The 27,257-nt window shown below is 46.1% G+C and overlaps 1 protein-coding gene across 8 annotated transcripts in view; it reads left to right on the plus strand.

Moving 5' to 3' along the window:
• CHD2 (chromodomain helicase DNA binding protein 2) overlaps positions 1-27,257 on the plus strand; it is an 85,597-nt gene that overhangs the window by 31,694 nt on the left and 26,646 nt on the right. For 6 of the 8 annotated variants that reach the window (XM_072933973.1, XM_072933974.1, XM_030281531.4 and 3 more), the window contains 10 exons: positions 12,356-12,563; positions 15,300-15,386; positions 20,996-21,057; positions 22,369-22,491; positions 22,798-22,944; positions 23,795-23,928; positions 24,551-24,776; positions 25,494-25,594; positions 26,259-26,303; positions 26,458-26,633. In XM_072933973.1, the coding sequence (XP_072790074.1) occupies positions 12,356-12,563; positions 15,300-15,386; positions 20,996-21,057; positions 22,369-22,491; positions 22,798-22,944; positions 23,795-23,928; positions 24,551-24,776; positions 25,494-25,594; positions 26,259-26,303; positions 26,458-26,633 (1,309 nt within the window). Of the gene's footprint in view, positions 1-12,355; positions 12,564-15,299; positions 15,387-16,386; positions 16,508-20,995; positions 21,058-22,368; positions 22,492-22,797; positions 22,945-23,794; positions 23,929-24,550; positions 24,777-25,493; positions 25,595-26,258; positions 26,304-26,457; positions 26,634-27,257 lie in introns of those variants that run through there. The other 2 variants (XM_072933977.1, XM_072933978.1) reach the window with 2 other exon arrangements.

Consider the following 27,257-nt stretch of genomic DNA (forward strand, 5'->3'; position numbering starts at 1 on the left):
AAAGTGCCTGTTTGTCGGATACCTCTTACTTCAAATTTTATTTGAGCTTGTAAACTTTGATTCTGTGGAGGTATTTTAGAATATTTTTATACAATTTAACCTGACTTTCTCCTGCTGGTGATGGCATTTTGTATCATAAAATATACACTGGGACTGTTAACAAGAGACACCAAATGATTTGCTTGCTTTGTTTAACATATTTTTCTCAGGGTATTTTTATTTATTTTTGTCAAGTAATGAGATTGTTTACAGATTTTTAAAAATTTAACCTTGATGTGGGGAAAGTATGAAACACTGAAAATGTTTGTTTGCTGGGAATGCAGAAGTACAATTACCAAATGGCTCATTTTGTATTTAAAAGGTCGGCTCTTCCAAAAATTGGGAATTAAACTATATGCATTTTTGGGTTTTAGTTTGTAAATATTACTGAGTTATGAATTTTGTTAATTTCAGTTGATTCTTGGTCTGTTTCTTTTTCTCTGGTGTTGTCTTCCTGCATTTTTAACCGACATTAATAAAAAAGAACTCTGAACTGTCTGTTGTATCACATGTGCTCTATGTGATGTTCAGGTGTTTGAATAGTATTCTTGATGTCCAGTATTAACCTTCCTTAAGCACATGAACTTGAAATAGTGTGGCAATATATATATTGTCAAGTAACTGTAACCTTTTAGTATCAACTTGGATGGTCTTCTGGGTGTATTAAAAATGAAGTCAAATTTTAAATTCTAAAATAAATATGGGTAACATTGTTTAATTTGAAATTATTAATAACTAATTTAGCCTCAGGGATTGTTGAAGCACATCAACAGCTCTTCTAATAATGCAGTTTAAAAACACATCAGATTTTCATACTGTGCTTTCTTTACTGTAAATGCTGCACACAAAATATTATGTAAAAAATCACCATTTATAAAAATTATTTTTCAGATTCTATAAATTGTTATGCTTTTTGAAGTGGAGATTATCAACAAGAGCAGCAATAGACAGAATTTGTTGAGGATATTGAAAATATTTTACCAGTGTTGGAAAGGAGTAGGAGCTAAAATCTGAGCCATGTAGCAGGAGTCCCACAGGGGGATTTGTCCTAAGGTGTATGAGATTTGCATAAGTGTCTCCTGTGCTTTTGGGGTTTTCATTGAAAGGTTATTTATTGTCATTGATCCATTTGCATTTAACACCTGTTGTGTGAGGTTACCCTTCTTCCCCTTCACATACTTTTTTTCTCTTAAATAAACCTGCTGTGTGTGACACCAACACACCTGAAGTGTGGGAACAATTGAGCACAGGATATTTGCAAGTGAACCCTGTTGGGCTTATTTGTGAGGTGTGAGTCAGCTCAATGTCATCAAATGGGCTTTACTTCCTGAGGTTGACCTGAAGTAGGGGAAATGATTTCTAGGAAGTGAAGCCACCCCAAAATGCACCGGTGTCTGCACTTCACATGCTGCTGAGATCAGCTGGGCTTCCGTGGAAGTACCTGAACATGAAGTTGCACAGTCCTGGTGGGAAGCCTGGGTGGTGCAGGAGGTGGATATGGCCGGTGCCATTCACCTGGGCTGGAGAAGGGTGTTAGAATGAAGAAAATACAATTCTTGCACACCACTGTAGTGCCCTGAGGAATTGACTCCTTCTTTTCCAGTTCTAAGGAGATACAAAGGCCTGTGTGGAATAAACAAAAATGACTGAGAATTGTCCCAAAGCAGATGATTTATTTTTGGGGAGAGAGATTGTTAACTCTTTGCAGTTTATAAGCTGAGGGTTGTACTCCTGCCTTTCCAGATGCCCAGCAACACCTGTCCTTTGTGCTTTGACAGTAAATTGAACTTGGAGCTGAGTGATTTCATGCAACTTTGCCTAAGGTAAAAGTTGCTCTGGGTCTGCTGTGGTTCCTACTGACCCCCGCCTGTGTGCCTGGGATTTACATAAGTGATTGAACACAATCCGCTGTATTTTCTAGCATCTTCTGTGCTGCATGTCTGAAAGGCAGGTGCTGTGGAGCCACATCATCCATGGTCGGCCCCCATGGGAAGCGCAGAGGCCAGGGGCAGGCTGGACCCCCCTGTAGCCCAGGAGTGAGTTTTGCAGGGATAGTGAGTAACAGGCCTGGGATACGGAGTTTTCCTTTCCCTTGGCTGTGTCTGTTACAGTTGCTCTCCCACCTCAGAAATACCCAGCGGTGGAACTGAGCTGCAGCCCCTGCAAGGCTGGGCCAGCCCTTTCCAGCTCTGGGCTTCTCTAGCGCTAAAACGTCTTTTTCTGGGGAAAAAAATAGGTTGCGATGGATTAGCTCCAAGGCCATTTTCTGTGCAGACCTGGAACTCCGAGGTCTGAAATGGCGTGTTTTTACTCAGCAGCCACCTCCCAGCGCAGGGCTTTGCGCAGCACAACACCCTCGCCTGACGTGGCAGCCATTTTATGGAGATGTCGGTGCACATGAACCGGCGTTTGGCGGAGGGGGTGGACAGGAGGGAACCGATGGCGTTAAGCACAAACCGCCCCCGGTGCGTGGCGCTGGGAGCAGGGGCCGGCCCGTTGTGGCCGGGGCACTGCGGGGCCGGGCCGGGCGGGCGGGCGGCCGGCGCTGTCACAAAATGGCTGTTCTTTGTGCCGCACGCTCGGGCGCCGCGGGAAGCGGCCGCGGGTTCAAAGGCCGCCCTGCGCCGGCCGCGCCGCCATTGGCTGCGCGCGCCGCGCGGGCCCGGGAGCGGCCGCGGCTCCCCCGCCCGCGGCTCCCCCGCCGCTTCCGCCGCGCTCCGGCGGGGGCTGCGCTGCTGCGTCCGAGCGGCTTTCGTTCCTGTGCTGCACGCTATTTCCAGCAGTACTTCAAAAGAAGCAGGGCTATTTTTTTCCTGCGGATTTTTTCTTTTTGCTTTTTTTAAACTTCAAAAGGAATTGTAGAATGCCGTAGTATTCCGGGAACATCTGTCTTTTCTTTCAGTATCCTTAAATCACCAAAATTCACTGTTTGCTTTCAGTGTGCATGTTGCAACTGATTTTCTTTCAGCTGACTAGAAACATTGAACACATTTGTTAAAATGTCTCAAACTGTGGGTTTCGAGTTTTTATCCGGGTGATGAGTTATTTTTTAGCTGTTGTGGCCACGTGCATGTGCCGAGGCTTTCAGTTTCATTTGCACGGCTGCATTCTTCAACAAGGATTTTTTTTCTCCCTCCCTTTTTAAGCTTTAACCCTTTGTGAAACTGTCCAGAACCTTTTTTGAAAAGGAAAAATGCTTCATCAGTGCGGGACACAAAAGGAATAATGTGCAAGGAATTCATATGGATTGTGATGTAATCTGTGTGCAGCACAAAGGAGATTGTTCTTGTTTTGCTTTGTTACTTCTGTTTCACATTATCCTCGTGAAGGAAGTGTCTCATCTAATTACGCATGCACAATCCTGAGGCTTTCAACTCCTCTGTTCCCTGTTTTGTGGTTACTGCCAGAGATGGATACAGTATATACAGTGCTATAAAAAGAGCTCACCAACTGCAAGAAGCTACATTTAGCTGTAATTAATTGTCTTCTGGATTGTTCTTTTTTTTTTTTCTTTTAAGTTAAAAAAGCTTAATTAAGCTAATTAATAATACTGTATAGATTCTCTAAAATGCACGACTTTTGCTGAATAAAAATTGGTAAACGGGAATAAAGAGCTCAGCTGGGTAATTCTGTAACCCAGTTTCTGTGGCACAGGCTGTGCTGGGGCGTTGCCATGGCTGAGTGCACGTGTGTGCAGGCATGTTCCCGGCTCCAGGAGTGCCTCCAGCCAAGGGAGGGTGACGTGGCTCAGATGGCAGATTGGAGGCTGTTCTCTTTCTGTGTGTTGATGTTTCACCTGCCTCACTCCGAGGGCAACAGTTGCCCTTATCTGCACCTTCCCCCACTTCCTCCAGCGCTGGAGCCGAGCTGTGGCTCGGTGGTGGCGTTTCTGAGAACGCAGATCCTGACTGTGCCTCGGGAGCAGCGCTGGGGCTGCCATAACCACATCTCTGTGTTCAAACAAACACTTCCACTGGCAACTTTGACACGGCTCGCAAGGAGGGCCAGGACGGCCCCGATGTTTCATTTCAATCTCTCTAACTTGCTGTAGGGATAAAACAATTCTTGTCTTTGTTTTCCTATTTCGCCCCTCAGAAAGTTGCTCATAGCATTAGCAGGTTACTGAGCTGCCAAACTTGTCTCTGAGGAATTTTTATACTGGGACATCTCTTAATTCAGGTTTATCAGTGCTGGTGTTGAGGAGCAGGTGAGGGTACCAGTGGCGAGTGCAGGTGAAGTACCTGAGACACCAAGCAGGAGTCCAAGGACTGGACAGAAGCTTCCGATGCCATGGACTGGCTGCTTTTGAACTAGAGACAGCCCAAGTAAACCTGCTTTGGGTAGGTTTGGCATTGCATCTCCTGGTATGTAACCTGGAGGTGTTTGTATCCCCTGTATCTTGTTTCAGGTTGCACACAACAATCCCAGCAGGAATTGCAATGTTAAATTAGGCTGCTAAGTTCTGGAGATGGAAAAAGCTTCTAAATCTCTTCTTGCCCCTAGCTGAAATCCAGCTCAGGAAGGAGCTGATAATGGCTGGAGAAAGCTTCTGTTCTGCTTTATCTCTCCTGTCCTTCAAGGAAAATAAATACAAACAGCACAGCACTGGGGGAGGGGATGGCCTGGATTACCATAATTAGATAGAAGCAGCCTTCCAGCAAAGGATGTGCTGTTCTACTGACATGGTGTCTTACATCAATCTTTCTGGTGTGCTTTTATTAAAAGACATGTGCTGAAATGCCATGTGAAGATGCTCTTTCAGTAGGTGCTGGTGTGTATGTAAAGCCCACCTTTACATCCTGTAGAGGGACTTGAAATTAAAGAAAAAAAGCCCAGAGGAAAAGTTTACCCCTAGTGACTTGCAGTGAAGCTTTTGTAAGTCTGTCACACTGTTAATGCCTCATTTTCTTAGAGCAGGGAGTATCTTTTGGATATAATGAGACAAATGTTGCTGATTCTTTCCAAATGTGCAGCAGCTCATTTTGCATTACAGCTTGTGTAGCAGTGCTGCTAAATTATAATTTTCAATCTTGACCTTCCTTTATATTTACCTGTGGGCTGAGATAACCTGCTCTGTACTACATGTGCTTTTTAAACCTTGACTAATAAGGGTTAAAAATTAAAAAGTTTTTAACAGTGATCTCAGATTCCTTTCTGGTATTGTGCTGGAAGTGCTGGCATGGCGTTTGATCTTGGCAGGGCTCAGTGCAGTGTGTCTGCCAAGCTCCACAGACGGGATGGGATGCTTTAACACTTCATTGCTCACCAACCTTTACCCCAGCTATGAACAAGAGTGTTGCAATGTCAAGAATCCACTGACTCCAGAACACCCATCCACTGCCTCCAGATCACCGACTCCTTAGGAAGAAGCCGTGTTGCAACTATTTATGTCTCTTGCAAGTGTTATTGTTGGTATAGATGACTTAATGGAATTGCTAATACGTTAATTATAGGAGTCGTTTGCATCTCTCTTATGGGGAAGAATCCCTGTACTTCACTGCAGAGTTGTCACCAGTTGAGATTTGAATGCCATGTGCTGCCTGTAAAACTTCAGGCTTAAATCTCGGTTAAAAACAGCTTTTAAGAGTCACTTGGAATAACCCCCTCAGGCCAGGTCAGGCTCCCTTTTTCTGAACTGCAGGTCACTTGGAACCATAAAGGAATTTCTGCACTATCATGTTCCTGTTAATGGGGTTTGGGTCCTAAATTTCCATATACACTCCGGGTCTTTAATCTGAGAGGTTTTAAAGAAAAGTTACAATTTTCAAGGGAGAAAGAGCACCCACTTTTTCTGTACTAATTGTGTGTGCACACTCCAGCCACCCCCACACATCCACATGTCCTTTGCACAGGGACAGCCCTGCCCGCTGTCTGGGGAAGGTGTGCACCCCGGGCTCCTGCTCCTCTCCTCGGCTGGGCGTGAGGAGGAGCTGGGAGCTGCTGATGTGGATGTGGAGCCCGGAAATGCTTCGGCAATGCTCGCCTTGGCTGCCTCCCGGGGAGGGAGAGATGGGCCCTTTCAAACCCTGAGAACTGCGATTGTTCTCCCCTTTCTGTGCAGGGAAAGGGAAGGATACTGTCTTGGAGATTATCAATGGTGCTTCTTAATCAACCAGACAGGTTTTGACTCCTTTTGTCCCTCTGCTGTTTGGTTTGGTTTTTTTTTCTTTTTTTCTCTCTTCCCACTAAACATCCCAAGCATTTTCAGCCTCTGGCTTGAAGATCAGAGAGGAGAGAGCCAGCTCTCCCCAATCATGAATGAATTGCTCTTTTTGCCTGCTTACGCAAACACAACAAAGTGTCTTCCACCAGCTTTTGGAAAGTCTGTATCATTCAGGATAGCCCAATGTGCTTTGCTGAGCTGCAGCAGAGCAGTGAGGGATATATTTAGCTCTGCCTTTGGCATTTGGGAGTCCTGTGCTGGGGTGAGTAGCAGTGGCCAGAACAGGCTGGAAAGCCTCGCAGCCTAGTTCAGGTGGATATTTTGGATAGATACTTCTTGGGTGCATAATTCCTCAGCTAGTACAGCAGCACCATGGCCCAGCTGTGCCTAGTGCTGTGTAAATGGAATTTACATCAACACCACCCAACCCTGCAAGCCAAGTTTGCAGGCACAGGTGGGAGAAATGTGGATTCTCCATGAGAACTTCTCACATGCCTGTTGAAGGGAATAAAAAAAAGTTGCTGATCATAAAATGAGGTTAGGGAAATATTTTTATGCTGCTTTGAAGAACTTGTTTGTCATCTGGAAGGGCCAGCCCTATCACCGTGGGAGTTTGCTGTGCCCCTTTAAAGCTGGCCTGGATTTGGACAAATACTATTTTCAGTATTCAGAATTGTTTGAGTCTCACTCCTAAACAGCACGAGGAGCCTGGTTGTGTTTAGGATATTCTAGTTTAAGTTCTTGTTTGGAGATCAGTGTGTAAAAGGCCCATGAATAGGTGTGGATAGTAGAGGAGCAGGAGTATTTTTCTTCCTTCCCTTCCTCCCATTTCTATTTTTCCCTGGAGGTAATAAACTCGGAAAAGCTCTTTCACCAAATGACCCTTCTCACGGCTTCTCACTCAAAATCTTTGCCTTGGGAGACAAGCAAGCACAAACCACTTTTCAGTAGACTTCCAGACTAAAATCAAGGGAACTGAAAAACTTAGGAATTAATTTATTTATGTTCAGTGTCACAATCTGTCCTTTGCTTGGCTCTCCTGCACACTCTATATGCTGTGTCTATATGGCCTTGTCTATGATTACTGTGGTATTTGCTCAGTCCTCTGTGGTGCCCCTATTATCTTCTCTTTATCTAGTGATCTGTAACTAGAACTGATTTTGTGTTCCTCTCCCTGGCTTGTTTAGCCTAAAGGTTAAATTTAGTTTAGTGTCTTTTTACAGCTACCCTGTGACTTGAGTGCACATATCAACAGTCAGGGTGCTTGTTTGTATTTGTAATATATGTAGCCATTTCATATATGTTTATATAAAAACATGGAATGGTTTGGGTTGGAAGGGACCTCAAAGATCATCTCATTCCAACCTCCCTGCCATAGGCAGGGACACCTTCCCCTAGACCAGGATGCCCCATCCAACCTGCCTCAAATGCTTCCAGGGAATGCGGCATTCACAACCTGTCTGGGCAACCTGTTCCAGTGCCTCAGCAAGCTCACAGTAAGGAATTCTTTCTTAATATTTAATCTAAACCTACTTCCTTTCAGTTTGAAGCCATTCCCGTGTCCTGTCACTACATGCTCTTGTAAATAGTTTCTCTACATAATAGGGAACATCCCATTTATATATCAGATATTCCAGGAAATGTTTAACAGCAGCCAGTCCTTATCTCAGTCGATGTGTTTGCCCTTTCTGTGGTTTGTTACTGTGCTTGTGTGTCCCGCAGTTTGCACAGGTCACTTTAGGAAGACAGACCTGTTTAAATAAAGTTGGAGACATGCACTGGCTTTGCTGCTCTGTGCTTTGGAATGAATCTCAGGTTGGTTCTGCTGGTGGATGGGAGTGGCTTGGAGCAGCTGGCAGCCTGAGCTGAAGAGCTGTGGTGGCCCAGGAGCTCCTCTCAGGTTGAGTTGGCTCTGCCAGACACCCCTGGTCTGGACCCCCGCCATGGTCCTGTCGAGGCCAGTGGGGCTGTGGGGACAGAGCATAGAGTTGGGCTGACCCGGCAGCTCCTCCAGCCCTGGGCTGCTCACCCCCTTCTCAGGGTCTGTGAGATTGGAAAAGACCCCTGAGATCATTGAGTCCAAGCTATTGTTGCGTTGTCCACTCTGCAACTCACCTGCACTGCCAAGTGCAGTTTATTTCCACTGTTCTGGTTACTGTAAAGGCTTGGGCTGGGCTGGGCTGAAGCCAGCAGTGCCTGCTGTTTCCCTGGGCTGTCCAGGTGTTATCAGGAAACCCAGCGGCTCCAGCCAGTGCTGGGAACATGGGCTGCAGGGCGAGGAGGGGTGGGAGCAGGGAGGGGCTGTGTCCCAGCCACCTGCCCGGGGCATTGTGGTGTCAGTGAGCCGCTGATGTGCACCTGGGTGTCACTTACCAACAGCACGTGAGGCTGTGGCCGACAATGCACAGGAGTTAAATATAACGGTTCTGCTGTCATCCAGCCCCTGATCTTATCCAGCCATGGGATCACCTGCCAAGGTCCTTCTCCAGCTTTTGCAGGGTGGTTTTGCTGGTGCCGAATCCCTGCAGAGGTTGTGAAGCCCAGTGGAATGTTGCTGTTGGGATTCAAACTTGTTTAGATTCAAAACATTCACAACAGTTCTTAAAGCTGGGAGGAGCTTTGCTTGTGGGAGGGTCTTGGGTTATTAATCCTCCTTTATTCCCCTGTCTGAATTCAAGTTCTGTCCCTCAAAAGCCACATTTTAAACACTGAGGCAGAATGGTCCCAGTTAGAGCCATTCCCCAGTCAGTTCTTGGTTTCACAAATGCATATTGGGGTCATTTTTTTCAGCTGTCTCACACCTTCTGGAAGCATATCTACTGTTTGTTCTTACTGAAAACTTGTAAATTGATTTGCTGTTTGCGAAGATGATCTCCTATAAAATGAAGTCATATGTGAAATATTAAATGCAAAGTCTGGAGGCTTCAGGCACGTGGTAATTGCTTTTTAAACTCAGATGCCTCATTGTAAAGGGCCTTATCGCTGCATTGCAACTACTTATTTCTTGGAAGGATCATGTCCTTCTTTGTAAGCAATGATAGTTTTGCTCCCCTTCAAGTCAGGAACAGGCTCTTAATTAAACCAGACTTAGAGCCTGAAGTATTTCTTGGAAACCAGAGGAATGTATTTGGCTGAGTCTTTGCAGATCTTAACTTTTTTTAGGAGTTTCTCACTTCAAGGAAATTACCAATGATCCATCTGTTGCTTTAATTTGATGTTCATGGGTGTTTTTGGAGGAGGGTGGTCTGGCTGAATTGTGATTTTTGTGACAATTAATTATAGCTTATTTCTCACTTTTAGTTTAATTGAAAGTAGGTCTTGTTTGGATGCTAACTCAGGGGCGTTAAACCAGGACAAATTCCAAAAATAATTTCTGAAAAGAGGACTTAGGTCTCCAGGTATATACAGTGTTAGGCCTGATTTGACATCTGATGTTGCTAATACATTATATTCTGTTGGCAGGTAGAAATGCTTCCTGATTGTCCCAATGACAGTTAAAAATTATTCTTTTATGAAAATAGGCCTTTCTGATATTTTTTTATCTGATCAACATAGAAAAGAAGACAAACACATATTTTGCCTCAATAACAGATTGTTCATAAAAAAAAAAAAAAAAGAGTTATTTGCAACAGCCTTCAAAAGGATATAACCCCTTCTCATCTGTGTTTCTTTCCTTAGTAGGGGAAGCAGGTGTGCAGGCAAATACCTGCACATACAGATGTCTCCCTCTTTTCAGATGATACAGTTCACAGCCTGAAAAAAAGAATTACAGTGTTCAGACAATGTTGTGGATAAAGCACATGAATTATGGCTCTTGATGTGCAGAGAGCCTGTGTCCCTGTGTCCTTGAAATAAAGCTTAAGGCTTTGAGGAACAAAGAGCTCCAGAGCGGGAGGAGGACACTAATTACTGCTCTGCCTCTAAACAAATACTGTCAGAGCTGTCTGCCCTCAGCCTTGCCTCGGCTGTTAAAATTCCTTCCAGCCATTGCTCAGAAATCAGATTGAAGAAAAAACTGTCTTCCTCTTCCTCTGTCCCTGTGGGACACGGGACGCCAGCATGCCTCAAGCAGAGCCTGATGCTGCCACTCACTGTTGTGCCAGCAGAGGTTTGGCTGCCCAGATCCCATTCCTTTGTGGAGGCCCGTGGGATGGTGTCCTGCTGAGCCCTGCCCATGGCCACCATCTGTCCCCAGAGCTGCTGGAGTGCCATTCCAGGAGCAGCGTGGCACCGCCACGAGTCATGGCTGTGGTGGACAAGGGGGGCACTCCTGTAGAGCCTGCAGAACAAGGGGTGCAGCGGGACACCGCGCGTGGGGCCGCACCTTTGGTTCTCATGGATAGCCTCCATCCACGGACAGGGACAGGCAGCAGGGACTGGGATGGCCGTGCTTTAACTTGAATTTCCAGCCCTGCTCGCTGGATGCAGTGTGATAACCCCATTCCCTCAAACCCAGGCTGGCACGGTGAAACAGCAGCCACGGGCGATGGCTGTCCCTTCTCCTTGTGGAAGGCTCTGGTTGTGTCCCCTCAAGCTCAGAGGGCCGTGCTCCCCACGGTACCCCTTCCCCGGGGCAGTGCCAGGGATCCATCCCGGGATCCATCCCGGGGATCCATCCGGGGATCCATCTCGGGATCCATCCCGGAATCCATCCAGGGATCCATCCCGGGGATCCATCCCGGGATCCATCCCGGGATCCATCCCAGGGATCGGGCACAGCCCCGCGGTCGCAAGATGGCGGCGGAGGGGCGGCCGCGAAATGGCGGCGGCGGCGCCTGAGGGCGCGCGGGTGCTGCCCCCTGCCCGCTCCCCGGCCCACAGCCCGGAGCCGGGGCTTGTGCCGGCCGGGAGCGGCTCCCCTCACGGTAACCCTGCGGAGGCGGGTGTGAATGTGCATGTGCACATGCTTTCTTTGTTGTTGGTGTGGTTTTTTTTTTTTTTTTTTTTTTTTTTTTTTTTGTACTGTTTCTCCCTTGAGCCGTGAAATCTGAGCAAAGCCTTTTGTGTGCCTTGTCACTTCTGTGCAAAAGTAGAAAAAAATAATAAAAATTCTGTTTAATCTCTCTGCAAAGTTTTTCTGACTCTTCTTTCATAGTGTTCTACCTAAGTGAATCCTTAAATATCACAAACACATCTGCCAGCGGAAAGCTGACTGGGAAAGGAGTGCTGCTTGTTCTGGAAATCTGTGGCATCATTACTATCTTTTTGTTTGTGGCAGTGGGGTTTGAATGCTGCCTTGCCAGCGCACGTGTAGTAAATTGTACTGAGATTTCAGTTTGCTTTTTTGGCTCTTCAAATAAAAAATATATATGTTGGGAGTGATTGGGCAAAGGTAGTTGAATATTTTGGTCACCAGAAATAGTTTGGCCTCTCATTGTTTTGTTGAGGAGCTTTTATTTAAGTGGATACACTAGGTGTTAACTCATTTTTATATGAAGATAGTAAAAAAATTTAAAATGGGGGAACTACACTTAGTATTCTGCTCTCCCATTACTGGCTTGAGAAATGCAGTCTGCCCAGCACTGGTGTAATTCTTTAAACAGGAGCCCCAGCCACAAGCCCATATAAGCTTCTTTCTTCTGCCCTGTTGCTGAATTAATTCTTTTTGCAAAAACCATTATATTTAACATCACTCATGGTATTATGGGTATAGTGCTTTTGATACTGGCCTCTTCCAGAAAGTGGATATCAGATTTATTTTGAACCACTGGCCACACTGGGATGCAGAGGAGAGCCGTGCTGGAGCAATTCCTCATCTTTGATGTAGCAGGATGATCTCCGGATACTGCAGCCCCCACTGTGCCTTACTGTGCCCCGCTCCAGGACAGCCAGAGCCTCGCAGCAGAACCTGTGCTGCTGGTACTGCTGATCTCCCCACCTGCCACCTCTGCTTCTGTTCTGGTGATGAGCAGGACATCCCGGGCAGGGATTTTGGGGCTGCACTCTCACCACTGCTCACTGCCAGTCCTGGGAAGGAATTGCCTCTGCTGCAGAATGCCAGTGTGGGGTGTCTGAGCCTGCAGGGTCCACACGTGCGTTCAGGCTTTTCCAAATCTGTTGTTGTGGCTCGGATGTGTCTCAGGTTTGCGCCCTGCGTACTTCACAGCTGTGTCAGTGCAGTTAAAATGTAACCTCTTCTTTCTCTACCATTAGTCACTCCGCATCCGAAGAAGCCTCTGGCTCTGACTCTGCAAGCCAGTCTGAAAGTGAGCAGGGCAGCGAGTCAAACAGCAGCTCCGAGTCCTCTGAGAGTCAGTCTGAATCCGAAAGTGAATCAACGGGTTCCAAATCCCAGCAGACCCCTCCTGAAACCAAAGAAAAACCAGCCTCTAAGAAGGAAAGGATAGCAGATGTTAAAAAGGTATTACCCCTGCTGCTCTGCATGGACACGTTACTCCTGTACCCACCACGGAAGGTCAGACAGCAGGACCTCAGTGAAGCTGTGCCCAACTTCCTGGCCACTTTGCACATGGACCAAACAGCCTCTGACCTCCAGTGTCCCCAGGGGCTGTTTGGTCCGTGTGCAGGAGCCTTGCTGCTGTCACCCTTGAGAGCAGGAGCTGCTGCGTTTGTGGAACAGCCCCTGGGCACCCAGTAGATGGTGACAGGGCTGACTGGTGCAAATGAGGGGCAGGTGCCTGTCATCCGTACATGGTCCTGTCATTTCATCCTCTCCCTCTGTCTTTCCACTCCTCTATCCTGTCTCTCCTCAGAAGCAGTAAAGCCTCCCTATATGATACTCAGGAAGAGGGTTTGAAGTTTGTCTAGGATTTGAAGTCTGAACCACTTTGGGTTTTTTTTACATCACTCTTCCTCTCAAAAGAGCATAGGAAAAAAAAAAAGAACTTCCATAATTAAGTCCAGAACAGGACAGTACTTCTTTGTTGTGTTTTTTTTTTTTTTTTTTTTTTTTCCTGTACCTTCCCAGCTCCTCCCTAGCAATACCCCTCAGATAGTCAGGTTTTCCGTCCAATTGCTGTCCAGCAGGAAAGGGGATTGTGGGTGTTACTGCTCATGGTATCCCTCTGCACACCCCAGGGCAGAAACTGCACCTCAGGTACCTGCTTTACATGAGGGATGGAGGCATCTGACAAACACAGGGCAATGTGAGGTGAGAAAGAGGAGCCCAAATACCATTTGGAGACAGGAACTCAGTGAACTGAGTTCAGTTGGAAGGAGAAAATTCTGGTTAGGTCAGCTTGTTTGTTTGTTTGTGGTGTGTAACCGTCCTGTTGTTCTTAGCCATGGGTTGCACTGGGCACAGCTTGCTCCTGAGAGTGAGTTTTATGGAAAAGGTGCTATGTGTGTAAAAGATAAGGAGGAAGGACAGTGCTTCCAGCCTGTGCTCCCCACAGATATGCCAGGGAGAAGTGAAGGGTTTTGTTATACCTTCTGCCTCCCACAAAGCTCCAGGCTGCTGGCTTAGGTAGTGGTTAAATCCTCCAGTGTTCGGACTGGCAAGGGAGGATGAGTATATAAGGCAGTTGTGGTAACACCATATTAAAATCTGTGGTCTGTTGTTGATGAGTGGGCACCAAAGGAAATCTTCTCTCCCTCTGAAGGATTCTAAGAGCATGTCTCTAACAAGTGTTAACATTATCCTGTGAGGGAGTGCATATACACAGGGTGATAATTACCGTGGGTGAAACATGAAAAGGTCAGGACACCCTCTAATAAGAAAGCCTCTCCCTTCCTTAATTTCTCTGTTAATGGGTGTCTTCCTTAGCTAGGTCTAACCTAGGCATGTTGATACCTCTTCCTCTTGAATAACCAATGCAATTAATTATTATATTATTGTTTGTTTGGTATTTGCCTAGATACACCCATGAAGGTGAGGTTAATCTGTGTTAGGTGCTATTAAGATTTATCATGGAAGTTGCTCCCACATTCAAAACCCATGCCATTTAATAGATGAAAAGACAAGTTCTTCAAATGGTTTGGGGAGCATTAAATTTGCGGGTTTATTCTTTAATGAGAATATACTTCAGTACTTGCATGCCCAATAGATGTACACTGTCACAGTCTGTCCCTTTTCCCATTACTCCTTTAACAGAGGCAGAAAAATTCCTGGGCTGCAGCCTCGTATCCATCACGCTCTCAGTCCCATCACTGCTGCATCTGGCAGCATAGTTTGATTTCCTTCTCTTCCCTTCCAGTGGCTTGCAGAGATATTTAAGGATTGGAGGGAGAGAGAATCAGAAGGAAATGAATAGATGTAGAGAACTAAGAGCTCTGCTGAGGGAGAGAGGAATTGCTGGTGTAGGAATTCGAGGGGCATGGTGGTGGATTGTGTCTGCCCTGCAATTCTTGTGTCCTGTGTCACCAACACAAGCTCTGCATTCATCCCCCTCAGGGCATCTGTTTTTGTGTCCCCTTCTCCTGCCCATTCACAAGAACAATTGCATGCTCTTATACACGGTGTGTTGAACTGGTGAGGGCCTCCTTTTACAGCAAAGAGCACAACCATGACCAGCAGTCACCTCTGCACATCCATGTGTCCTGTGCTGCCAAACCACATTCCCATCAGTGCATTCGGGAGAGGAGCCAGCGGCCACTGCCTTGCCTTGCCAAATGACAGGGTATCTTGCTCCATTTGCCATCCAGACTGGGCCACAGAATTCACCTTTGAAGCTGCAGCTGGCCGTGTCTCCAGGCAGCTGGTGGGGCTTTCCACCAGGAAAGGAATTATGCTGGAAGCTGTTAGTGACAGAGAAGTGCCCTGTTGAGTTGGTAGGTCTGCTCATTCCAAGTTGAAGGTATTGCCTCCATTCGTTTGGCACCAGTGCTGCAGAGGGCTGGTTACCTCAACACTCTGTCCTTCAGCCTGAGAGAGCTGGAGAGTGATTTGTACCTCAGTGGAAAGATGGACCACTGTAAAGATAACACTGAGATAAACACATGCTCCTTTAGAGAGCTGTCAAATATCCCAAAATAATAATAATCCTTTTCAGCCAGTTTTTTAAACTGTCCATCTGCTGGTTGCTAATTCCCTAATGGTTTCTGGTTTATATTTTTTTAAGCCACCATCAAACTTCTCTAAAATGTCAAAAATAATTGGGGTGAAGCAGGCCTTCTGAATGGTCTGTTTATTTTGCAGATGTGGGAAGAATATCCTGATGTTTATGGGGTTAGGAGGTCAAACCGAAGCAGACAAGAACCGTCACGATTTAATATAAAAGATGAGGTAAGGAAAAAAAAAAAAAGGATGAGGGATTATCGGACATATAAAACCAGCCAAGCCCAAAGAGGAAAGGGAGGTGTCAACTGCATTGCCTTGTAAACACTAAGTCCCAGTTTGGTGCATGGATGTTGGAGCTCACAGCTGAGGTCCCTCCTGCAGCTGGATCCTTGGCCTGAGACCTCTGGAGTGAGCGGGACGCTGCCTGGGCTGAGATCTGCGTGCACTGATCTGATTGCTGGAATGGGGCATAATGCAAGTCCTGCTCTGCTGTAGGACCATCCTGGAGAGGAATCTGTGTAATTAAAATCAGAACAAAACCAAAATGCAACACAAGTCCAACCAGGAATAAAGGAAAGTTCCCCGAAACACTTCATAGCAACAAAACAGTCATTATTGCCCATCCTGGAATGGATCCCACTAATAAATGCATTTGTGTGTGTGCAGCTTTATGACCCATCACTTTCTTTGGTTGAACACTGGGGAGTCTTTTATGCTTCAGCTGAAGGTGACAGTGGTCAGAGCCTGGCAGCCAAACCTTCTAATTGTTCCTGTTTCAGAATACTGTTGTTTTTTTTCTGAAGTTGTAGAAATTAGGTTCCACCGTAATTTGCATCTGACAGGTCTTCTACATGGAGCATTTCATCTACAGGTCTTCAGGAAGGTTGAGTAGCTATAGCAGAGGGGAAAGAGAACCAGAAAGAGTTATCTGTGGAGAGTTTGGGGCTTGGGGCTGGGAATCTGAAGATAAGCAGCAGACTTTGAGCAGAGCAGGGGTCCAGCGGTGCTCTGTGACTCGGGCTGTTTGTGCTTTGCCACCAAGATGTGCGTTCAGGGGACACACGGAGGTCTCCAGCTCCTTGCTCTGGTGTGTTACTGCTGAGCCTTGGTGGCACCCCAGTGCCACCAGCTGCCCCCAGACTCCTGTGCTGGCTGTCCCACAGAGCAGAGGTCAGGAAGGGGCTCGGGGTGCACCATTGACGTAGCTTTTGTTTTCCTTTTCAAGTTGGCAGAGGCTGGGCTGGCCGGCCGCCCCTCTGTGCGATGGCCCGGCATGCACTGTGCCGGCGACCTCACACCCACCCCAGAGCTCCGCTGCACACCCCCCTGCCCTCTTAGGGGCGCAGGTAAGTCCCTTCTTTTTTTGTTTTACAATATTACGTGGTTTTGCAAATGTTGTTTTCTTTTTCAATATCTTTATTTCCTACTACTTAAGGTAAAATTAAAAAAAAAATCTGAGATGCAAAAACTTTGCTATACCACAAAATATTGTAAAAAACAAAAAAAACCACCAACTCCAAAGGTCCTCCAAATGACAATAGCTGCAACTTCTGTGAAACAGCTGAAATGAAAATAATTGGAGCATGCCCTCACCCCTCTGTCCCCAAAGCAACACTGACTGGTCCCCACAGGACAGCTCCCATCTGCAGCAGAGTCTGGTGGAGGGTGTGACCTGTCAGGAGCACAGTGCAGGGGCCTCGCAGAGAGCAGGAGGAGACGGAAAGTCTTGCTTTTGGAAAACACCAAGAGAGAGGGAATGGCACAGCTCAAGCCTGCATGGTGCTGAGCACTCCTTGCTGCTGCTGGAGGGGGCACAAACCCAAGGCACGTCTGAAGATGCTTTTTGCCTTTGCAGGGTTAATCCTGTCTCCAGTGACCCACCCACTGCTTAGGACTTCCAGCACAGTGTCTGGGGGCTTGTAATTGCCTTCTTCCCTAATGCTTGTCTGCAGATTAGCTAAGAGCATGGTGCAGGCAGCGTGGCAGGCTCAGAGACCAGAGCAAGGATGGATGAGCCATGGCAGCTCCCTGCGCTGCCCGTGACTCACCTGGGTGGGGGAGATGGCACAGAGGTGGAGCTGATTCAGGCTTTGGGGCCCTGCTGTGTCCTCTGAGAGCAGCACTCTGGCTAGGGTTATTTGTGTGTTAGACATGGTTACCTGCTGAGGATTTCTGGGCTCACTGTGTAGGTGTCTGAGGTGCGACCAGGGAGGGTGATACCTCGTGATCAATATCCAGGCTGAGCCACTGGGGAAATGAAAGTGCAGCTTTGCATAGGAGCACAGATCTGCTCAGAGGCCCAGAGCTGTCTCCAGGAACAAGAGAACGTGTGAGATTTTTAGTAAAAACGCTACTTCCCCAGCTATTTTCTCTGCAGTTAATAAATTCAGCTTCAGGTTTCAGCGGGGAGATGTGAGGCATGCAGAACCAGGTGCCTTTCAGAATATTTTTAAATTGAAATGGGGGAGATTTAGGTTAGATATATAGAGGAGATTCTTCCCTGTGAGGGTGGTGACACACTGGCACAGAGTGCCCAGAGAAGCTGTGGCTGCCCCAACCCTGGAAGTGCCCAAGGCCAGGTTGGATGGAGCTCTGAGCAACCTGGTCTAGTGCAAGGTGTCCCTGCCCATGGCAGGGGGTTGGAACTGAATGATCTTTAAGCTCCCTTCCAACCCAAACCTTTTTATCATTCCATGTTTCTGTGATTCTGGGCCAGCTGAGGAATAAATGTGCCCCCACCAGACACAATCTTTCTACTATAAAAAGAATAGTTTCAGATTGAAATTGGTGACAAATGTCAGTGTATTTTTTTCTGTCACAGGGAAGCCACAAGTCACGCACCAGTGTGTTCTAAAAATACAGCTGGCTTTCTTATTGGAAAAAAAATTGCTCATTTGCATTTTGGTCAATGCTTCGCCTTATGTATTTACTGAAAATTCAAACACTACTGGTCTGACTGGAAAAGAGAAGTTTAGCAGATATAAAACTAACCTGGTGAGCTGAGATTCTCCAGCTTTTCTGGAGCACTAGATTTGGCCTCTGTTAAGCCTGAATTGAGCAAATCCTCACTTTGACTTTAGTCTAAAATACCTTGGCTCTGTTTAAACAAGTCATTATCTCTCCTGATGTGGGCTCCAGAGGCTCACCTGGACCTCCTCTCCAGTGGGCTGGAATCTCCCTTTCTGCCAGCCTGGGCTAGTGGCAAGGACACTCCTGGATGATCTATAGGAGCAGAACTTTGAATTGCTCTGTGTTGCTCTCTTGGTTCTACATGTGCAGCATCATTATATTTGTTCAGTGTTGCTCCATGGCAGAATACAGTGCAATTAATCTGGTAAAAGTGTGTGCACTTTATGTGCTGAGAGAGGGAAAGAATTGATGGGAGGAGTCAGTTCAGTGAGGCATGGAGAAGGAAGGCTGATCCCTTCAGGTGCAGATGGGGAAATTGTAAGAGGCCAGATCCTAGTCCAGCTTGAAGCAGTGGTGCAGGAATAATTTGGGCACATTTTGATAAGGGGGAGCCAGGCTTGTCTTTCCCCTCGGCCACAGCAGCAGCACCGCAGCAGGACAGCCTGATTCCAGCACTGGCACTTGGGCTCTGGAGTGAGCAGTGTGACCCCAGCATCTCGAGCTGGGCTGACAAAAATCCCTCTGGGACTGGGGATGGACTTTGCCAGTCTAGCTTGTGTCATTCGGGGAGGTGACATTACAAAAATTCAAGTTTTATGTGATTTCCCAACCAGTGTGTTCTGATGGTGGTGGTGGGCAGACAGAGCCTCAGGTGCACGCTCTGGACCTGGCATAGCCTGGCTCTCTGGCTGTCCTCTGTGCTTCCTTAAACAAGGAATTTACCACCAGGAGACACCAGGGAGTGGGGGGAGAGGCTGAGGACTCCATACTGGGATGGGGAGGATGTGGGAGCACAAGGCAGGCAGGTGACTCAAGCTGGGGACTGGTTGTGTCAGAGGAGATAGGGCTGGGCTCGACAAGCATCCAAAACAGACAATGCTGTTTCTGAAATATGTAAGAGAAGGTGGCTGAGCTGCAATCACAAGTTATGTTTTTCAAGGTGGAAGAGGGGAGGAAAAGTCAAGTCATTTAGAGATAATCATCAGTTTTGTAGAGACAGTGACAGAGCAGGAGGAGAGTACAGGCACTGGGAAAATGGACACTAGAAACTTGGAAAATGGGATTTTGGCACAGAAGTGGAGTTAATTTCAAAGAACTAAGGGTTGTATTTGGTTTTCTCCCAGTATAATCTCTGACACAGAGCAGAAGAGAAATCCACCTCTCTTTACTTGTGGCTTGCCAAAAGACAGCAAAAGTAAACATGCACTGAGGGGCAGCTGTTAAAACCATGCCCAACTGGAATGAAAAAGCTTCAGGAAGTGCATAAGAGATTGAATGAGAAAAGAAAAGCTGAGGACTTTTAAATTTTGTGTGTCAAAACTGAAACCTGTGGAATGCTTGGCTTGTGTTGCAAGGCTCTCTGTGGTGTTTGCCAGGCACTTGCTTCATGGTTGGCAGATGAGATGGGGTTTTCATGCAGGGCCGTGAAAAAGGTGGATGGACACGTGTTTGTAGTAAGATGTGGTGCAAAAGCTGTTATTGTGCCACATGCCAGTCTGACACCAAATCCAGGAAAGCTCATGGTCAAACGTGGCATCCAGTATTTTAGTGCATTTTAGTGGATACACTGATGCAAGTGAGACAGAAGTTTTGATGGGTGGAAGGAAAGCTGGAAAATGGGAATGAAGGATGCGTTTTGCAGCTCACACGATTCCCCAAGGTCCTTGTGTGCATGGCTGTGTGAGCTCTGTCCAGGAGAGCAGTGGGGTTGTCAGGAGATGCAAACTGTGGTACCCATAGTGATGTACAGACAGTGCCTGGAGCCAAAGCTGAATATTGTGGCAAAAGAGCAGCTAGAAATGGAATATTTCCAGTAAGTGTGTAGAGCAAGCAATCTTGAAGGTTGCTTCTGTCATTTTAATACTTCTTTAGAAATCTCACGTGGGTTTCTTCAGTTTTGTCCCTGCCTATTTGCGTTTTCTGGGGGAGGCTAAGGAGAAGTCATGTTATCTGTGTGGTGATCTGTTTTCATGGTTGACTAGTTTTTATGAAAATGGAGTTGTGTACAACCAGCATAAAGAAGTTATTTTTGCTATCTTGGTCTGTGGGAATTCGTGACGCCCACTGTTAAAATAGTACAGCGAATAGTTAGAATAGCTCTAGGTATATTTAGCCAAAGAGACTGCACTGGTGGAGACTGTAGAACTAGGAGGAAGGAAAGCCACAGATCACAGCTCTGACCCAGTAAGGTCCTTGGTGACTTGCTGTGGGAGAAAAAAACCCAACAGCAAGACAAGGATAATTTTGATAAGAATATTGCCTTTTTATGACAGTATTTTATTTCATTCCTTGTAGGAAGTTTGTGCAGTGAAGGCAGAGATCATAATGCAATCGTTGGGGTAAATTCACCCGTGGGTTTGCAATCCCTGGCGTGCTGCACACACTGCAGGTCTGCTATGGTGTCTGTTGGGCACTGGGGGTTGTGCTGAGGGGTGGATGGGTCCTGAGCTCAGGGACCTCAAGACAGGTGATGTTGTAGAGCTCTCCAGGCTTCCTGCAGGGTTTTCCTCTTTACACTGAGAGCAGAGCAGTGGGACTGAGCAGCTGAGGTGGCTGTGCTGGGAGGCAGCCGCTCTGCTCCAGTGTCCTTCATGCTGCAGGGAAAGGACCCTGGCTCAGCCCATCAACACGTGTTTCACTTGCATCCTTGAGGAGCCAGTCCACAGTGAAGCCTACAACTTGATTTTCTTTCTTTTCAATTAAAGGCAAGTAGTGAATCTGAAAATGAGAGCCCAAAAAGAAGACGCCAGAAGCAGTTGAAAAGAAAGTAAGTTTCTAAGGAAAGGGTTTTGAGTGGTGATGCTTTGATTTATCTCTCAGAACAGTAGTGCATTGGATTGTTTGATAGGAATTGTCAGCATGTTGAGCTTGTAAAATAAGTATTTTAGTAATACTTTGGATTGCTAAAATTGAAGTATGAATATGAATCTATAGATGAATGCAATTTTCCAACCTTTATTTGTATCTTCCTGCTGTGCCTGTGATGGAATCTGAATGAGTCAGATTCATTTTCTGTTGTTAGTCTTTCACTTTTCCATCAGATGACTGATTCTCCTTCAGAGACACTTAAAACTGTTTAATCCCTTCTCCCCCCCCCTTTTTGATTAACAGAGAATAAAATCCCGAATTATTATCCTCTTTTATAATCCTCTGTTAAAACAAAAGAACTTCTATAAAGAATGCTTTCTATGCCTAAGCACCATCACTTGAGTTCACTTACAGTCATATTTCATTGCCTTTTCCCATCTAGTAAGTACTTTCTAGTTTTTCCCTACACTAAAGTGGAGTGGGGAACTATGAGCTGCCTGATGGAGAAAATCTAAACAGAGTGACATCATCCTGCTTGCTTTTTCCTGCATCTTGTTTTTTAACTCTTCATTTAGTTGTGCCCATCATTGCAGGAGGAAGGGTGATAAAGCACAGGGAGGACTGTGGTAGTATGGATCTGTCCTGGGCAAGGGATCCTTGTGGACCCTCCGTGTCCTCTTGGAGGGAGGAAAGGCTCCTCCAAAAGGCATTTTGGAGCTGCAGCTTTGTTCCTAGCTGTCCCCAGAGAACGTGCTTCCTTCCACTGATGTACAATGTGACTTGGCTTCACACTTGGAAACTTGAATTGGCAGGAGAATTTCCACGGCAGGAGACTTGTTCCATTTTCTGGGCTCCAAGGAGCTCATGTAACTCTGCACGTTGTGGCTCATGCTCAGTGACAGTGAGCACTTCTCTTCAGATCCTTCCAGCCCATCTCAAAAATGCAGAAGTAGAGGAAAAAAACATCATCAATCAAAGCCCTTGCCCAGCCAGGTTTGAGCAGTACAGCTCTGCCACCAGCACATGTGGTAAGAGCTGCTCTCACTCAAGGCAATCCTCCACTGTGTGAGCAAAGCCCCAGGTGACTGAGACCACCCCCCCAGCTCTTAAAAGCAGAGAATCACAACACAGCAGCCCCCCTGCATTGCACTCAGCAGCCAAGGATATAATTTTGAACTTTTTTCCTGTAATTATGGCCCTGATGGTTTGTTCAGACAAGTGTTTGTGTAGAAATATTGTTGCCCTTCGTGACCTACATTTCTGACTACAGAATTAAATGGAAAAGAGAGGTCTCTGCTGGAGAAGAGGATGAAGATGGAGGGGAGCAAGGCACCAGTGGAGAGAGTGAGCCTGAGCCGAAGAAAATTAAAGCAAGGAGACCTGTCCAGAGGAGGTAAGGAATGGTTGGTTCAGTCTCTTTTTCTGCCTGTGCTGGGTGGAGAGGAAATCCCTATTTGTCACTAGTGAATTTTTCGTGCAGTATTACCTTGGTTTGTGACCTAGTAAACCTAGGGCCTAGTTACTCCCTCATCTCCCCATCTCATGCTCCAGTGAGCACTAGAACGGTTTTCATGATAGTTGGAGCAGATTAAATCTCTTAGGAGTCTAATACTTGAGATCCGTGCTTCCTTAAAGCCTTATTAAAGTGGATGTTTACATAAACCATGCTGTATTATGGCTTTATTAACTCTTATTTTAGAACAGTGGCCAAAACTGGTGTTAAAAAGCCCCACAAAATCCAGCGTGGGAAGAGGAAGAAACAAGACTCATCTGAAGATGACGATGATGACGAAGACGATGAGACCCCCAAGAGACAAACCCGGCGAAGAGCAGCCAAAAATGTCAGGTGTGAAGAAGTGTGGGGTTGCTTGGGGTGAGAGCTGGCTGGAGAAGGGGGGCACTGGAGGCCCTGTGTGTCCTGCAGAGAGACCTGTGGCTGAGCTGTGGCTCTTTTGACAGGTTCCTGCTGGGCACATCTGGGGTTTACCTCATTTTGCCATCTGTGAAGGAGGGAATGTTTACCAGTCCCTCCTAAGAGAAATGTCAGGAGGTTTGCATAATATTTCTAAAGCACTCTCAGATGAAATTAATAATTGCAAATAATAGATGAAAATGAGCAAAAGGGAGCAGCTGTGCTGGACTGGACCAATTGTCTGAGAGTGACTGACAGGTAGTGCCTTGGGACAGTGTGTTGAGCCAGGGTGGAGTAAAGCTTTATCCATTCCCCAGTGTACCATCTCAACTTTCAGGCAATCCCAATAAGGCACTTGCAAAGAGCCATCCAAATGATATTTTGTGGTGGTTAAACATTCACCAAAGATGAGAAGTGTAGCTCCTAAGCACCCATGCAGCCTTTTGATGCTCTGCAACCCCCACAGAATAATCCTTCCCTCAGTAGTGGAGACTTTCTCTGTTATGGCCTTGCCTCTGCTGCAGGGATTGTCCCACCTTATGAATCATCTGATGTTGGCCATGGTCAGAAAAACTATATGGGCAAAATAGAGGATTAGTCTGGTAAAGTGTAGCTATCTGAGTGTTTTGGGGAAAAATACTGCATGGATGACTTAAAATATGTGTGTGTTGAACATGCACTGAACCACAGCACAAATGCTGGAGAAGGTGCTCCAGTCTGAGCCATTCTTGGTTGGTGGGAAGAGTCAAGGGTTTTATATCAGTTTGGTTTTGATCTTACTCAGCTACAAAGAGGATGACGATTTTGAGACGGATTCTGATGACCTGATAGAGATGACTGGGGAAGGAGCTGATGAACAACAAGACAACAGTGAAACTATTGAGAAAGTCTTGGACATCAGGCTTGGAAAAAAGGGAGGTGCGTGGCTCTGGAAGAAGCCTTTATTTCTCTTGAACTGGTGCAATGCTTTTGCAGCTTTAAAGTGCGGCCAAGGTTTTCAGTGCTTTTCATCTTTTCCTGCATGCCTCTTATTTACATCTTGTAATATGTAAGAGCTTTTGTAACATATAATATTTAAAATCCTAAAAATCTCTAGAGTTTATGTGCTCGGCAGCTTTCATTTAGCCTGTGCACGTTTTAAAGACGCAGCCATTGTTCTGCAATTCCTGCTTTTCTCTGCTTTGAAATATGAAACAGATCTAGGAGAGTCGGTTTTCATAGCCTCAATGGACAAAGCCATAATGAAAGTAAAGCCAATGTTTTCTTCTCAAAGCCTTACAAAAGTATTTTTGTAAAACTGAATGGTTGTGGACACTTTCAAGAGGCCTTTGAATTATACTTAAAGAAAAGCTACTTATGACAGATTTAAAAAGATTCTGTTGCATGGAGAACTTCTGTGTGCCTGCCTTAAAGGTTTGCAGAATCTTTTGGATGTTCTTTGTGCTCCCACAAAAGATGTATTAGAAGAGTAACTTTCAGCTGTAATGCAGTGGATGTCAGTGGTGGGTTAAGGAGGGTTCCTGTGATGTTTCTCCTGCAGCCATTGGAGCTTCCACCACAGTGTACGTGACCGAGGCCAACGGCAACCCCAGCGCCGACTTCGACCCCGAGAAGGACGAGGGGGAGGTTCAGTACCTGATCAAATGGAAGGGCTGGTCATACATCCACAGCACGTGGGAGAGCGAGGAGTCCTTGCAGCAGCAGAAAGTGAAGGGCCTGAAAAAGCTAGAAAACTTCAAGAAAAAAGAGGAGGAGATCAAGCAATGGTAGGCTTCACTTCAAGCAGTGATTTGGCCTTGGGCAAATTGGCTTTAGCCAGTGACTGAAAATGTTTGATTTCTTCTTACAAAGTGTGTTTCATGTGTACTCTGGTTACTCTTTGCCTTTTGAGGAACATCCTGCCACACAGAAATTATATCTGTGGTGTGGATGGCTGGAAAATGGAGAGGACAAAGCATGAAATCCACACTATTGCCACTTCTTAGGCTTAAGAATTGGGAAAGCTGACAACCAATAAATGGTGCACAGACTCACCTGGCCCAGGAGCTGCTGTGAGGGATTGCAGAGTTTTTAACTCTTGTTAATTATGGGCTTCTCTGTGTGCAAGTTTTTTGCATCAGTTTATGTTCAGCTTCCCAGGAGCTATAAGGGGAGCTACAGTGTCTTTCCGAAGTGCTAAAGCTGGAGTAGCAGCTTCCATCTCTATTTGGTCCCTGTTTTGAGACTGATTCTTGCATCAGAATAAGGCAGCATTTAACAGGGACACAATCTGACCATCTATGACATTTGCTTCTCAGCAATAATTTACAATTTTAGGAAATTTAAGAAACATGTCATATAACAGTAATTTGCCCCTGTGACTTGTTTGAATGACAGAACCATATAGGAAAGTAGATTTTCTATACGCAAGATCCATGAGCACTATGACAGAAGCATTATAGTGTTTTTTTGTTTTGTTTTGTTTTGAATTATTTTGCGTCTAGGCTGGGCAAGGTCTCACCTGAAGATGTAGAATATTTCAACTGCCAACAAGAGCTGGCTTCAGAGCTAAACAAACAGTATCAAATAGTGGAGAGGGTAATAGGTAAGTGGAGCCAAGACTTTGGTAAAGATGTGAAGTAGGAATGGGAACTTTATTCCATGTGACAGCAGAACGGGTGTGCAGCTCTCTCTTCTTCCCTGTCCTCCACTATCCCTGAAGAAAACCACGTAGTGTTTACTGTATTTCATTGTGTAAAATTTAGGAATTTGGACAGTAGAAATCCAGGTTTACAGATTTGTATTTACAAGCAATACAAATCAGTGACTCTCCTTGCCTGGGGTATGGGATGACACACTGGTTTCCAACAGGTTGCTGAAATTGTTGCTAGTGAATTTCTTTGTCTTCAACCCTTTGGATGCAAGATATTTGTTTTCAAAGCAGCAGCATGGGCCTGGCTTTTGTGAGGTCCACTTCCCATGTGTGGTTGAGGATGTGGTTAGGCTGCAAGGCAGTTCAGGGGCGAGATTTTAATGATTAATTAATAAATATAAAACCAGAACTTACTGAGCACTTTCGTAATATCACATTCATGTCAGTCAGAGGTGCCAGCACCCAGCTGCTTTGGGAATTGGCTTGGAGAGCTGTGTAACCTATTTCCAATCCAATTCCTGTAAAAACGTGGGTGTGAGGCAGTGATGGCCTGCCCTGCTCCCTCTGCTGGCTGCCAGCATTCCAACCCTCCCTTCCCTTCTCTCTCCAAACACAGCTGTGAAGACCAGCAAGTCTGCCACGGGACATTCAGATTTCCCAGGTAAAGGCACATTTTTTTTTGGTCTCGCTACACTTTTGCTCTGAGCCAAGACCTGTTTTGTGGCTGTCTGGGCAGTTCAGCCTGTGAACCATGCTTGTGGTTCAGCTGCTCAGCTACAGGTGCTGAGGTTTGGGCTTTTTTGCATATTTTACAGCAAACAGTCGCAAATCATCCTCAAATGACCCCGAATACCTGTGCAAGTGGATGGGGCTGCCCTATGCTGAGTGCAGCTGGGAAGATGAGGCTCTGATCAGCAAGAAATTTCAGCACTGCATTGACAGCTTCAACAGCAGGAACAACTCCAAGACAATTCCCACGCGTGACTGCAAGGTTTGCTGGCTTCTCTCCTTTGCTGGGTTCCACCAGGCTGGGGGAACATGCAAGCAGAGGGAACATGAAGTTTTGTCAGGATAAATGTCAGAGAACATTTTCCCATCCTCCCACCTGCGTTTGAAGTGTTGTTTGCTGTTCTTGTATTGTACTTCAAGCAGAGATGTGAACCCCTTTGAGTTTCATTTACTCTGTGCACAGTGAGAACGTTATGTCCCCCTGGGGAGTGGGAGGCTTAATTAATCCTTGCAAAATGCTTCCTCCTCAGAAGGAGCTGCAGCAGTTTTAATATCATTTGGATGAAAAAACAGCACACCTGGGAAAATAGGAAGCCTGCAAGATGCTGATACAATGAAGGAGAGGGACAGAAATAATGGGAGAAAAACCAAAAGAGGACAAAGAAGGAAGTGGAGCTTTTTCTGACTCCTATGTCTTTTGTGCAGCTTACTACACTCCTGGGGGACTCAGAGCCCTGATCATAAACCACAGGGCAGCAGGCAAATCACAAGAAATGCAGACACAAGCACAGGCTAGGAAATGTAGATGGATGTGAAGTTCTCTTCACTTGAACCAGTGAAGAGATACACACTCTTTGCTGAATTCATAGATTTCTTTGCTGAATTT

Source organism: Taeniopygia guttata, chromosome 10, assembly GCF_048771995.1.
Source record: "Taeniopygia guttata chromosome 10, bTaeGut7.mat, whole genome shotgun sequence".
In the NCBI taxonomy this organism is placed as follows: domain Eukaryota; kingdom Metazoa; phylum Chordata; class Aves; order Passeriformes; family Estrildidae; genus Taeniopygia; species Taeniopygia guttata.